Source organism: Oryctolagus cuniculus, chromosome 21 (genome assembly GCF_964237555.1).
Source record: "Oryctolagus cuniculus chromosome 21, mOryCun1.1, whole genome shotgun sequence".
In the NCBI taxonomy this organism is placed as follows: Eukaryota; Metazoa; Chordata; class Mammalia; order Lagomorpha; family Leporidae; genus Oryctolagus; species Oryctolagus cuniculus.
The window spans coordinates 18911453-18923809 of record NC_091452.1 but is presented as its reverse complement, the minus strand read 5'-3'; the positions used below and the strand labels follow the sequence as shown (position 1 = coordinate 18923809).

The 12357-nt window shown below is 50.6% G+C and overlaps 1 protein-coding gene across 1 annotated transcript; it reads left to right on the top strand.

The window, feature by feature from the left end:
- The first annotated feature begins 4266 nt into the window (after positions 1–4266).
- On the top strand, positions 4267–11874 carry C21H12orf76 (chromosome 21 C12orf76 homolog). Its single transcript, XM_051835471.2, has 2 exons — positions 4267–4453; positions 10669–11874. The coding sequence occupies exons 1-2, from the start codon at positions 4324–4326 to the stop codon at positions 10752–10754; spliced, it is 216 nt and encodes a 71-aa protein (XP_051691431.2). The 5' UTR covers positions 4267–4323; the 3' UTR covers positions 10755–11874.
- The last annotated feature ends 483 nt before the right edge of the window (positions 11875–12357 follow it).

The window sequence follows — 12357 nt, the reverse complement described above, 5'->3', positions numbered from 1 at the left end:
TTCTCAAAAGGTTAAACATAGAGCTACCCTATAACCCAGCAATTCTACTCCTAGGGATATGTCCAAAAGAATTTGAAAACAGAAGACCAAAATGGGTACTTATACACCAGTGTTCATAGCATTATTCAGAGGGTGGAACCAACCCAAGTGTCTATCAACAGATGAACAAAACATGTATGAGTCTTTACACGTAAGAGAATATTCAGTCACAAAAAGGAATAAAACCTTGATACATGCGACAGCATGAATGGACCTTGAAGACATTATACCGAGAAGCCAGATATGGGAGAATAAATATTACATGATTTCTTAGATGAGATACCTAAAATTCATAGAGACAAAGCAGAAGAGCGGCTACCAGAAGTTGGGGGTGGGGAGAAGAGTTGTTGTTGAAGGGGTGGAGTTCTTCTTGGAAACAATAAAAAGGTGTTGGGTTTAGACGGTGGTGATAGGCACACGACACTAATGTATTGAATGCCACTGAATTGCACACTTAGAAATGTTAAAATGATCAGTATTACATAGTGTACCAAATGCAACTTGGCACCTCCCCCAAATTCTCCATTTTTCATTTTGTTTGTTTCCATAGAAGAAACTTTAAATGCATCACCTGAAACGCAGTGACCTGGCAACTCACAAATAAGCCCTACAGTCTAATGAGGCAATTAACCATCACACAGGCATGTATGGAGCGCCTACTATATACAAAGCACACACGAGGGTAGAAGAAACTTGGCAGAGGGAAGGGCCAAAGATAAGTAAGTTCCAGGTTGTGTTTTTAAAGAAAAGTTGACAGATTTAGCAAGTAAAAATATTTGAACTTCAAATATACTATCCCATACAACATTTGGGATATGATTTTACTGAAAATTATAATTATAAATTGTTTATCTGAAGTTCAAACTTGACCGGGTGTCCTACAGCCCTGATGGAATAGATTTAGTTCAGTCAGGATCATAAGATGTTCCAATATCACCAGAATATGAGATATAGTTAGCCAAGCACCAAAAGGCTGAGAATTTAGTGGTGGTAGTTATTGTACTTAATTCTGAATGATCTGTTTTAGGAGGGTACAAATAGGTGTATCTATGAAGTTATTAAATGGAGTAAATGGGCTATTTTCCATAATTTTCCTTCCACAACCCTTTGGACAAGCATGTTTCTCTGTTACTAACATTGCTCCACATACACTAAATAAACACTCTGTTACAGGCAGGCTCGGCACCAGAGACAGAGTAGGGCACCAGACATTGCCCGTGTCTTCATGGAACTGTGGAGTGAGGGAGACCGAAAGCAGGGAGGGCATGCTGCCCTTAGGTTAAGTAGCCACTTGGGTTGCCACCACCTTATGTCAGAGTGCCAGTTTGGGTCCTGGCTACTCTGCTTCTGATCCAGCTTCCTGCTAATACAACCTGGGAGGCAACAGATAATGACTTAAACACTCGGGCTCCTGCTGCTCACTTGGGAGGCCCAGATGGAGTTTCTGGCTCTTGGCTTTGGCCTGGCCTGGCCCTGGCTGTTGCAGGCATGTGGGCAGTGAGGAAACAGATGGATGCTTTCTCTCTGTGTGTCTCTCAATATTTCTTCCTGTTCCCCTATATGCCCTCTCATACCATTACTCTGCCTTTCACGTAGATGAAAACATTTTTTAAAATAAGTGAGGGCTGGCACTGGGGCGTAGTGGGTTAAGCCATGGGCTCAATGCCAACCTCCTGGATGGGCATTGGTTTGTGTCCTGGCTGCTCCACTTCCCATCCAGCTCCCTGCTAACGCACCTGGGAAAGCAGCAGAAGATGGCCCAAGTTCACAGAGGTGATGTAGTGGACAGCAAGAAGGAGATTGGAAGCCTTGTCACATGCTCTACAACCTCCTCCTACTTTTTTTTTTCTTTTTAAGATTTTATTTATTTACTTGATGGTAAGAGTTAGAGACAGAGAAAAAGAAGTCTTCCATCTGCTGGCTCACTCCCCAAATTGCTGCAAAGGCTGGAGCTGAGCTGGTTCGAAGCCAGGAACTTCTTCCAGATCTCCCACGTGGGTGCAGGGGCCCAAGGACTTGGGCCATCTTCTACTGCTTTCCCAGGCCACAGCAGAGAGCTGGATCAGAAGTGGAGCAGCACCCATATGGGATGCCAGCACTGCAGGTGGCAGCTTTATTTGCTACACCTCAGCACTAGCCCTAACCTCCCCCTACTTTTAAAGACATCAAGAACTCATGGGTATTAGCTTGAACTGGTTGACCCATCCAGGAAAATCTCTGAGAAGTTAATTAATCAGTTTTTTTTAAACTATTTATTTATTTATTTGAGAGGCAGCGAGAAAGGTCTTCCATCCACTGGTTCACTCTCCAGTTGGCCACAATGGCCAGAGCTGGGCTGATCTGAAGCTAGGTGCTTCTTCCAGGTCTCCCACGAAGGTGCAGGGGCCCAAGCACTTAGGCCATCTTCCACTACTTTCCCAGGCCATTGCAGGGAACTGGATTGGAAGAGGAGCAGCCAGGACATGAACTGGTGCCATATGGGACACCAGCACTGTAGGCAGAGGCTTAGCCCACTACACCATGGCGCCTGGCCTTCTGATACCTTCTTAAAAAAAGCTTTCTCCTCCTCCCTTTTCAGGTGCTGCATGCCACCAATTCCCAGAACCAAATCTCTACACAAGAAACCATTAGCCTGGTGGGAATTGCTTTCCTGATGCCTAAACTCAGCATCCTCTTATTTTTCTTTATAACATCTATCACAACCTTTTAAAATTTATATATTTTATTTAATTTGAAACAGTTACAGAGAGAGGAAGAGACAGATCTTCCATCCACTGGTTCACTCCCCTGATGGCCAATATAGCTGGAGCTGGGCCAGACTGAAGCCGGGAACATGAGTACAGGCCCCAAGCACTTGGGCCATTTTCTGCTGCTTTCCCAGGCACATTAGCAGAGAGCTGGATCAGAAGGAGAGCAGCCAGGACTCGATCCAGCACCCATAAGGGATGCCAGCATTGCAAGCAGTGGCTTAACCAGCTATGCCACAGTGCTGGCCCCACAAATTTGAAAAGAATCATTTATTTGATAGAATGACAGGAAGAGGAAGAACCAGAAAGAGATCTTCTATCTCTGGTTCACTCCCCAAATTCCTACAACAGCTAAGGCTGGGTCAGGCCAAAGCTAGGAGCTGGGAACTCCATCCAGGTCTCCCATGTGGGTGGCAGGGACCCAAGTACTTAGCCCAATTTCTGTTTTCAGAGGCACACTAGCAGGGAACAAGATCAGAAGTAGAACAGCTGGGACTTGAACCAGCATTCTGATACGGGATGCTGGTATTGCAAGTAAGGACCCAACCTACTGCACCACAAAGCTGGCTCCTACCACACAATTCTGAACTACATAATTATCTATGATTGTAAGTTACATATGGACTGGGAAGCGGTGGTCATTTAATATTTTCTTAATAAATGAAAACACTCCCCTTTGGAACTTTTTAATTGGGGTATAACCACGTAGAGCCGACAGAAAGCATTAAGTGTCTTTGTACACCCATTGTGAGTTAGCTAGTACCAATCCCTCCACAAACAGGGCCTTCAAAGGTGAGGCAGGATTGGAGGCAGAAAAGCCCCTGGGTTCGGATCCCTGGGTCCCCTTGGAGCTCTGCCACTTCCTGTGTGAAGCATCCGACCAGGCTCTTAGCTCAGTTTCCTCTTTTATTCAGCATTCCTGGAACATCACGTGCCACCCTCCTAGCCTCTGCCGTAGAGCTTAGGACAAGAGCAAACTCGCTCATGGGCTTCGGTTTCTAAAGCGCAGGTCAGGGATTGGTATTCAGAAAATTACAAAAAGTCCGTTAAGTGATGAGTTGAAGGGGGTTGGATGAGGGGGAAAAAGAACGAGAGGAGGGAGTGTGTACGTCAAGGGAGAGAGAGTTTCAATTTCAGAAAATGATGCTCAATGAAAGGTTCCTTGAGGCAGAAGCGTTTGTAAAATGGAACTACCGGGTCTATTTATCACGCTTGTGGGGAAGACCTGACAAGACAATATTCAGTCCATAAGACAAAACAAAAACAGTGACGGGGCCAGACTAAGGAGTCCGCCAGGGAAAGAAGCCCGGCGACCTTGGTCGTGGCGGAACGGTAGTCGCGGTGGAATGTTGTTCCCATCGGAACTCTGGATGGACCGGAAAGTCGCCCCGGGGAGGCAACATCAGTTACGGACCTCAGGCAGGGGCGGGACTTGGGACTCGTGTTACCCTGGCAACGACGCGCTCCCGGAAGGTGGTGCGGGGGTGGGGCTTGCGGCGGAAGTTGTCTCTTTACTGCCTGCAGAAAGTGGAAGAGGATGTCTCGTTTGTGGTGGCAGCTGGGCCTCGTCCTCTGCAGCCTCCTGGCGGGGCCGGCGGTGGCTCCGAAGCCCACGGAGCCGTCGGAGGGGAGCCGGCCGTATGCCGTGCTGCGCGGGCAGAACCTCGGTGAGCGGCCTCGGGGTGCCGGGTGCCGGGGTCTGGCCTGCGTTGCCCTCGTTTTGGGCAGGAGCCTGGCACGCAGTGCAGGTGGACAAGGTTGGGGTTGAGGGTAGCAGGGGGGCCGTTCGTGGAGCCCCGCGAGCCCTCTTCCAGAGGCGCGGGCAGCGGGCTGGAGCTTTGCGGTGTGCTGGCTGCACCCGAGTGAACGAGGAAGCTTGGTAGCCGCCTCTGTGGCTGGCGGGCCCAGGCGAGGCAGCGAAGCCCATCATTCACCAGCGCTGCTGTTTCCCAAAAGGGCCCGTACTTGCAGTCATAACAGGAACTGACCCCTTGTTTAGCATTTGCTACATGGCTGCAAACGTGTTGTGCCAAGCACTTGGTGTAGCGAATTCATTTGAACCTAATGAGAAAGGCACGGGTTTTTGTTTTTGTTTGTTTGTTTTTCAGGCTTGTTTTACAGATCAGAATTAAACTCCGAGAGGTGAAGTTATTTGCCCAATCTTAGGGACTGGGGGGAGGGCCGTACTGGAATCTGGGTTTTATGGGACTTGAGACTTGGGGGATAGGCTATAGAAGTTCTTGGAAAATGGGATTAACAGGCCAATTTTGATGCATATTGAGGGGTCTTCAAGTTCTTTGTGAAAATATATATTATGGAGAAACTATGCGTGGGTTTCAGAATTATGTGCACCTGAGTATACTTATCTAGATGTTAATTCCACTTCCCATGTACCTTTTTTTTTTTTTTTCCCTTGAACATTTATTTGAGAGGTAGAGTTAGAGAGAGAGAGAGGTCTTCCATCCACTGGTTCACTCCCAAAATGGCTGCAATGGCTGGGGCTGGGTCTATCTGAAACCAGGAGCCAAGGACTTGGGCCATCTTCTACTGCTTTCCCAGGCCACAGCAGAGAGCTGGATTGGAAGTGGAGTCGCCGGGATTTGAACCGGCGCCCATATGGGATGCCAGCACTGCAGGCGACGGCTTTCCCCACTACGCCACAGCGCCGGCCCCTCTGTGTGCTTTTTGCAGTACTCTTGTGTGTCCATGCGGAGCCCTGGAGTTTAAAGCTTGGCTTACTTCTCAGTAAGTCTGCCTCTTCTACCAGCACCCTCTGCCCCACCCGCGAGACGAGAGTTCCCGCGTAGTGCCAGCTGTGGATTTTCTTGACTGCATGAACTCAGTGTCTGCCATGCATGGACCACTTTTTCTTTTTTAAAAGTATGTTGGCAGTGTTGCATTTCTAGCTTTAAAGTTCTTTATTTCTTTGAAAGGAAGAGTGCGAAGAGAGAGAGTCTTCCATCTGGTAGTTCACTCTCCAGATGCCAGTGCGAGGCCAGGCCAAAACTAGGAGCCGTGAACTCCATCCGGGTCTCCCACGTGGAGCCAGAGTACTCGGGCCATCGTCTGCTGCCTCCCAGGCACATTAGCAAGAAGCTGTAGACTCGGCTGAGTACCTTCTGGCTTTCACATCATGGGACTTAGCGTTTTCAGCTCTTTATGTTTGGAGTTTCTTTATGTTTGGAGCCTTCAAGCTCCTCCCTTCCAGCTGCTTGTAAAATATGTAAGTTACTATGTGAGCAGTGGCCGCCCCACCGTGCTGTGGGACCCCAGGCACAACCTTTGTGGCTGTGTTTTGGCAGGATTTCATTCTTGTTGATGGCTGGAAAAATTCCATGGTGTGTATTTGCCATCATCGGTCCGTTCACCCGTCTGTCCATCCGTCCATCCGTGGATCCTCCGCTTGATTCCGTGTCTTGGCTGTTTGCTGCAGTTTCGCTCCCCACTGAGGCGTGGGAAGGCTGAGTCGTGTGGCGGATCCGTTTTCAGTTCTCTGAGGAACTTCCGTAGGTGCTTCATGATGGCTGCACTAATTTGCGTCCCCACCAAGAGCGTGGAAGGGTTCCCTTTTCTCCATATCCTTGGCAGCATTTATTTTTTTCTGTTGCGTTAACAGCCCTTCTGACTAGGGTAGGTGATATTTCATTGTGGTTTTGACTTTGACTTCTCTGATGGCCAGTGATATCGGGCCATTGAGCAATGTCTATTCAGATCATTTGCCAGTTTCTTAAGTTGGGTTGTTTTTTGAGTTCTCTACCTGTCCTGGATGTCAGTCCTTCGCATATAACTCGTTTGCAGGTGTTTTCCCTTATTCTGCAGGCTGGTTCTTCATTCTGTTGATGGTTTCTTTTGCCGTGCAACAGCTTCTTAGTTGTCTGTTTTTTGCTTCTGAGAGCTTATGCATGAAACCATTGCCTGGGTTGATATCATGAAGTGTTTCACCTTGTTTTCTCCTGGTGGTTTCATAGTTTCAGGGTTACATTTAGTTCTTTGATCCAGTTTCCCAGCACCATCTGTTGCCTTTGTCAAGAACGGGTTGGCCGTGGATACTGAGTTTATTTCTGGGATCCCTGTACTATTCCATTGGTCTGTGTGTGTCTGTTGTTACGGCAGTACCATGCTGTTTGACTGCTATCGCTCTAGGAATCATGTGTTCCTGAAAGGTACAGGGGTGGGGGAGAGACAGCTCCCATCCGCCGGTTCACTGACGTCAGGATCTGGGGCTTCCAGCTTCATCTGGGTTTCCCACGTAGGTGTCAGGGACCCAAGCACTTGGGCCTTCTCCCACTGCTTTCCCAGACCATTAGCAGGGAGCTGGGTCAGAAATGGGGCAGCCAGGACTCAAACCGGCCCCTATATGGGATGCCATGTTGCAGGTGGCAGCCTAACCCACTGTGCCACAGCGCCGGGCCCTGGAGTCGGGTTTCTCAACCTGAATACTGACAGGTCGGGTCAGATGATTCTGTTTCGGCGGAGGAGAGCTGTCCTGCACTCCGCTCTGTGTTTAGCAGCGTTGCCAGCCTTTGCCCTCTGGATGCTGAGCGCACTGCCCCATCCCGTCGGGAGATGCTGGCGTCTCCTGACGTTCCCGGAGGTTCCGTGGGAGCACAGCACTCCTGGCTGAGCACCTCCGAGGGTGCAGTGAATCTGCAGAGACGACTGCAGAGATTGGAGATGTTTTGAAACTTAACAACTGGGGCCGGCGCTGTGGCACAGCGGGTTAAGGCCCTGGCCTGAAGTGCTGGTATCTCATATGGAAAGCAGTGGAAGATGGCCCAAGTCCTTGGGCCCCTGCACCCACGTGGGAGACCTGGAAGAAGCTCCTGGCTCCTGACGACAGATCAGCTCAGCTCCGGCCGTTGCGGCCATGTTGCAATCTCCAAGCAAGTAGAGATCTGAACTGGATGTCCCTGCACCGGAATGCTTGGCAGGTGAAGGGAACTGCGTGTTAGTCACACGGTTAGGACATGTACAGGTCTGGGACAGGCTAGAAATGACAGAAAACCAGTCTTTCCCGCGGAGCTTGAGAAATGCTGCCCCAGCATTCCTGTGCACGCAGTGTTTTCATCCTGTTTTAACAGAAAAGGAAACCGGCCGAGTGGCTTCAGTGAGGGCGCACAGCCGGTCAGTGCGCAGGGGAGCCCAGGCGATCGGACCCCAGATCCTGACTTCCTGGCCGCTGTGCTCTGCTCCTGCCTTGGTCTCTGACGGCTCTCGTTGACTGTGTGCTTCTTGTGCGCCCAGCACTGGAGAGTCCTTTTCAAAAGCAACCGTGCCTGAAGTTTAGCCCCCAGAAACCCTGTCATGGTGGGTTTTGTTTGTTCCAGTTCCTAGATGCAGAAAGTGAGACTCGGGATGGGACGTGGCCTTAAGGAGAGGCTGGAAGTCTCTGTGAGGGCTCTGTCTGGTGGTGGTGGGCGTTAAGCCTAGCAAATCAGACACGCCTCCCACATCAGAGTGCCTGGGTTCAGTTCCTGGCCCCAGATCCTGACGTCAACTCCCAGCCTTTGCACACCCTGGAGGCAGCAGGTAATGGCTCAGGTAACTGGGTTCCTGCTGGCCCTGTGGGAGACCTGGGTTGGGTTCCAAGCTCCCAGCTTCTATTCCAGACCAGGCCCCGTGGTTGTGAGCATTATGTGAGTGAGCCAGCGGCTGGAAGTGCTCTCTGCCTTCCCACCTTACCCCAAAGAATGATCTGCTGGCCCTGGGCCCATTCAAAGTACAGGGAGAGGTTTAAAAAAAGATTAAAAAAAAAATTGGAGGATTTACCAAGTCCCAAGTGGATACTGTGTACCTAATAATTCCTGATTTGAAGTTTTGTTTTTAAGCAGCTTTCCATCCCCCAAAACTCCAGTCCTTCCCTTCCTGCTTTAGGAGTTTTAAATTTTTTAGAACCCTTCCAAAATGTAAACTTCAAGAAAATGAGTTAAGTGGAGTTAAGACAACTTTCAGTCTTATTGTGGTCGGAATCTTAGAAGCTTTGCATTCAGGATTTGTGAACATTAGGGCAGGTATTCTGTAAACAAGGGCTATTTTGACATATGACATTAAGCTCGCGTAAGTCCTAGATTTTGTTCAACCAAGACCTTAGGATTACTTCTGGCCTTTTGCAGTGTGACATTGTCATTGTTACCTTTTCCTCCCTTCCACCCCCTCACTTGCCAAAAAAAGATGATCTTTCTGCATAATGACTGGGTACACCATGGAGAAGTAGCAGAGGGAGTCCCTCAACAGGTGCACAGAAATCAGGGATTGAAGTAAAACTGGGGTTACACCTTGGTTTCTGGGAGGACCAGTAAGCACACGGGAGAACAGCCGTGGGCAGGCTTCCATCGGGGCCTGGGCCGGGCCCCCAGACACACTGCCCGGTGCACTCGCCTGTGGGGCTGTCGTGCGGAAGCTTCCCCAGACGGCCCGTCTCCTCTGCACTGCGTGAGCCTCTGCAGGTTGTGGTGGCTGAGGTGAAGCCCAGGCCCTTGTCATCCTGAACCTCTGGGCCGCAAACTGAGCTCTCAGGTGTAGGTTCTGTTTCCCACCCGAGCACCATGCAGATTCTTTTTATTTTTAAAAATATTTATTTATTTATTTGAAAGGCAGAGTTACAGATAGGCAGGGGGTGGCGGGGGGGTCTTTCATCACTGGTTCACTCCCCGATTGGCCACAATGGCCAGAGCTGTGTCAATCCGAAGCCAGGAGCTTCTTCCAGGTCTCCCACGTGGATGCAGGGGCCCAAGGACTTGGGCCATCTTCTACTGCTTTCCCAGGCCATAGCTGAGAGCTGGATTGGAAGTGGAGCGGCCAGACGAACCGGTGCCCATATGGGATGTCGGCACTGCAGGTGGCGGACTTTACTGCTACGCCAGAGCGCCAGCCCAATTCTTTTTATTTTTAAGATTTATTTTATTTATTTGAAAGTGAGAGTTAGGGAGAGACAAGACAGAGATCTTCCCTTTGCTGGTTCACTTCCCAAATGGCCATGATGGCTAGGCCGAAGCCAGGAGCCAGGAGCTGCTTCCACGTCTCCCACATGGGTGCAGAGGCCTAAGTTCTTGAGTCGTCCTCAGCTGCTCTCCCAGGCACATTAGCAGGGAGCTGGTTCGGAAGTGGAGCAGCCGGGACTCGAACCAACGCTCATGTGGGAAGCCAGCACTGCAGGCAGAGGCTTAACCCTCTGCAGCACAGCACCAGCCCCGAAGATTCTTGACGTGAAAGTTGCTCTTGACGACATGAAAAGCCTGTGAAGTTAGTTGTTTGGTCCTAGGGCCCTAGTCAAGACGCCTGTAGAGACTGAGACGTTACTGCATCCCCAGATGTCGTTAACTCTACAGACACGCTCGGCCCCTGGGATGCAGTGGTCCACTCGCAGCCAGAGGGATCTTTCCCGGCTGAATCGGGGCTGTCACCTTCCACCTCCAGCCCTCCAGTGGCTTCTCTTAGAGTAAAATCCACGTCTCCTTCGTGGGCTCGGAGGCCTGCTGCCTTCCTGTTTCTCTCTTCCCATCCTGCTCACGGAACGTGCCGGGCTTCCGGCCTCTGTGGCCTCGCGTCTCCCGTCCTTGGGCCGGCAGCTCTGCGCCTGCCGGGCTGCGCGCTGTGGCTCCTCCGTCCCTCCCTCCTGCCAGGACACACCGCTTGTGTGACAGCTCCTGGGAGGCTTCCTTGAGCGTTCTGTCCTGGTCGCCTACCGCCGCAGTGCTGTCATGTTCCTGGCAGAGCAGCCCCGAGAGGGGCCCTTCCTTGTTTCTGTGCAGGTGGGGGAGACGACCGGACAGGGGGTCTGCTCACAGCTGCCTGCCTGGCACGAGGGGCGTTTGGTAAGTTGCCGCCAGTGACTGCGAGGAGCTGGAGCTGCCTCAGCAGGTAACCTGTTCTCCCTTTGCAGTGCTGCTGGGAACCATTTTCAGCGTCCTGCTGGTGACCACCATCCTCCTGGCGTTCTGTGTCTACAAGCCCATCCGGCGTCGGTGACTGCCCAGCATGCCAGCGTGGCCACAAGCACTCGGGGACAGGATAAGTTGTGTTGCGCGTGGGCCAGTGCAGAAGTTGGAATCAGAACTTGGAAATTACCTTTGGTGTGGACAGTTGGTAAATGTGACACGATTTAGGGACACCTCGCCTAGCAATTATTTTCTTTCTGACACTGCAATGTGGCTCATGGGTCACTGGGACCGCTTCTCGGTGTTTGATTTGATATCTGGCTGTACCTCTAAGCCCTGAAGCCCCAGGGTTCTGTGGGGAGGTGGGTGCTCAGGAGGAAGAGAACAAGGTAGCCCCTGGGTATCTGCAAGCAATGCCCCCGAGAGGACTAATCACTGGTGCTTGAAACAGTAATAAGAGGGAGACTGGACAGGTAGCCATGCCCTGCTTAAGAGCCCTTCGGCTGCAAATCCTTTTCCTTAACGCTGAGCGAACCTAGAATGCCTGTTAACAAAGCAGCGTCAGCCGTGGGAACTTGGGCCCGCACTCCTCCCACACCTGCCTGTGTGTCTGCGGGTCTCACTGCAGCCAGGGCCTCGTCAGGCAGGCCTGCTTCCGGGTGGCCCCTGGCCTGGAAGGTTCTGGGGCTGGACCGGGGGTGTTACTAGTGGGCCCTTCTGGAAAAAATAAAATACAGCTCCATCCTGCTCAGACACAGGATTGCACTTAAGTCTGCAGCCCACGGCTTCAAACTTGAGGGAGGTTTTTTTTTTTTTTTGCAGCCCAGCTGACAGAAGTGCATGACCCCTGTGCAGGCTGCTGTGTTTACTCAACTCTGAAATGCTGCTATTAGTTTGCACTGTTGGTTAACTGGATTTTTTTCCCCCTTACTGAAATGTTTTCATGCTTGTAAAGTGGTTATCGGTATTTATTTAAGGGTGCTAGAGTTAATTTCCTTTGTTACTAGAGCGAGATGCTTGTCTTGTGCTCCATTTAAGCACAGCACTGATTTTTTTTAACAGCCCGCATTTAATGTGAAATAACTGGTGTGGAATACTGTAACTGTTCGACTTCAGGATTTTGTTTGTAACCTAATAACAGTGAGCCACTGTAACGTTCTGTACTGTGCTTGTGAGCAAATTGTCAATAAGAATTAAAGTGAAACCCTACATTCTGTTATTGCTAGTAATTATTCCCAGGTGTCTACTATGTGGGGGTAGGGCTGTGTGTGTCTGTGTGTGTGCGCGTGCATCTGCATCAGAACTAGACTCCTAAGGCATAGCATGCTGATCGGAGGGAGGGACCCTGAGACACTGGCACTGACAGTTCAGTCACAGAACTCCACATCCCCATCCCCACCCCCACCTCCTCTGAAACAGGGCATTTGCTCTGCCATCATAGTACCATTTTTAGGATTTCAAGAGGAAACAGTGAAAACTCACCATGCCCGTAAAACTTGTGATTTTTTGTTTTGTTCTGTGTTTGAGACAGATATCCCAGCCACTGGGTCATTCTCCCAGATACCCACAGCAGTCAGGTCTGAGCCCAGCTGAAGCCAGGAGCTGGGAACTCCATCCAGGGCTCCCACGTGGGTGGCAGGGACCCAGCTAGTAGAGCCATCACCTGCTGCCCCCGGGTGTGTATTAGCAGGAAG

What these genes read in the sequence shown, in the direction of transcription:
- C21H12orf76 (XM_051835471.2), top strand. Translation starts at nt 4,324, where the DNA reads ATGTCTCGTTTGTGGTGGCAGCTGGGCCTCGTCCTCTGCAGCCTCCTG. An exon ending in GCTGCGCGGGCAGAACCTCG is followed by an intron (nt 4,454 to 10,668) that starts GTGAGCGGCCTC and finishes CTCCCTTTGCAG; the next exon opens with TGCTGCTGGGAACCATTTTC.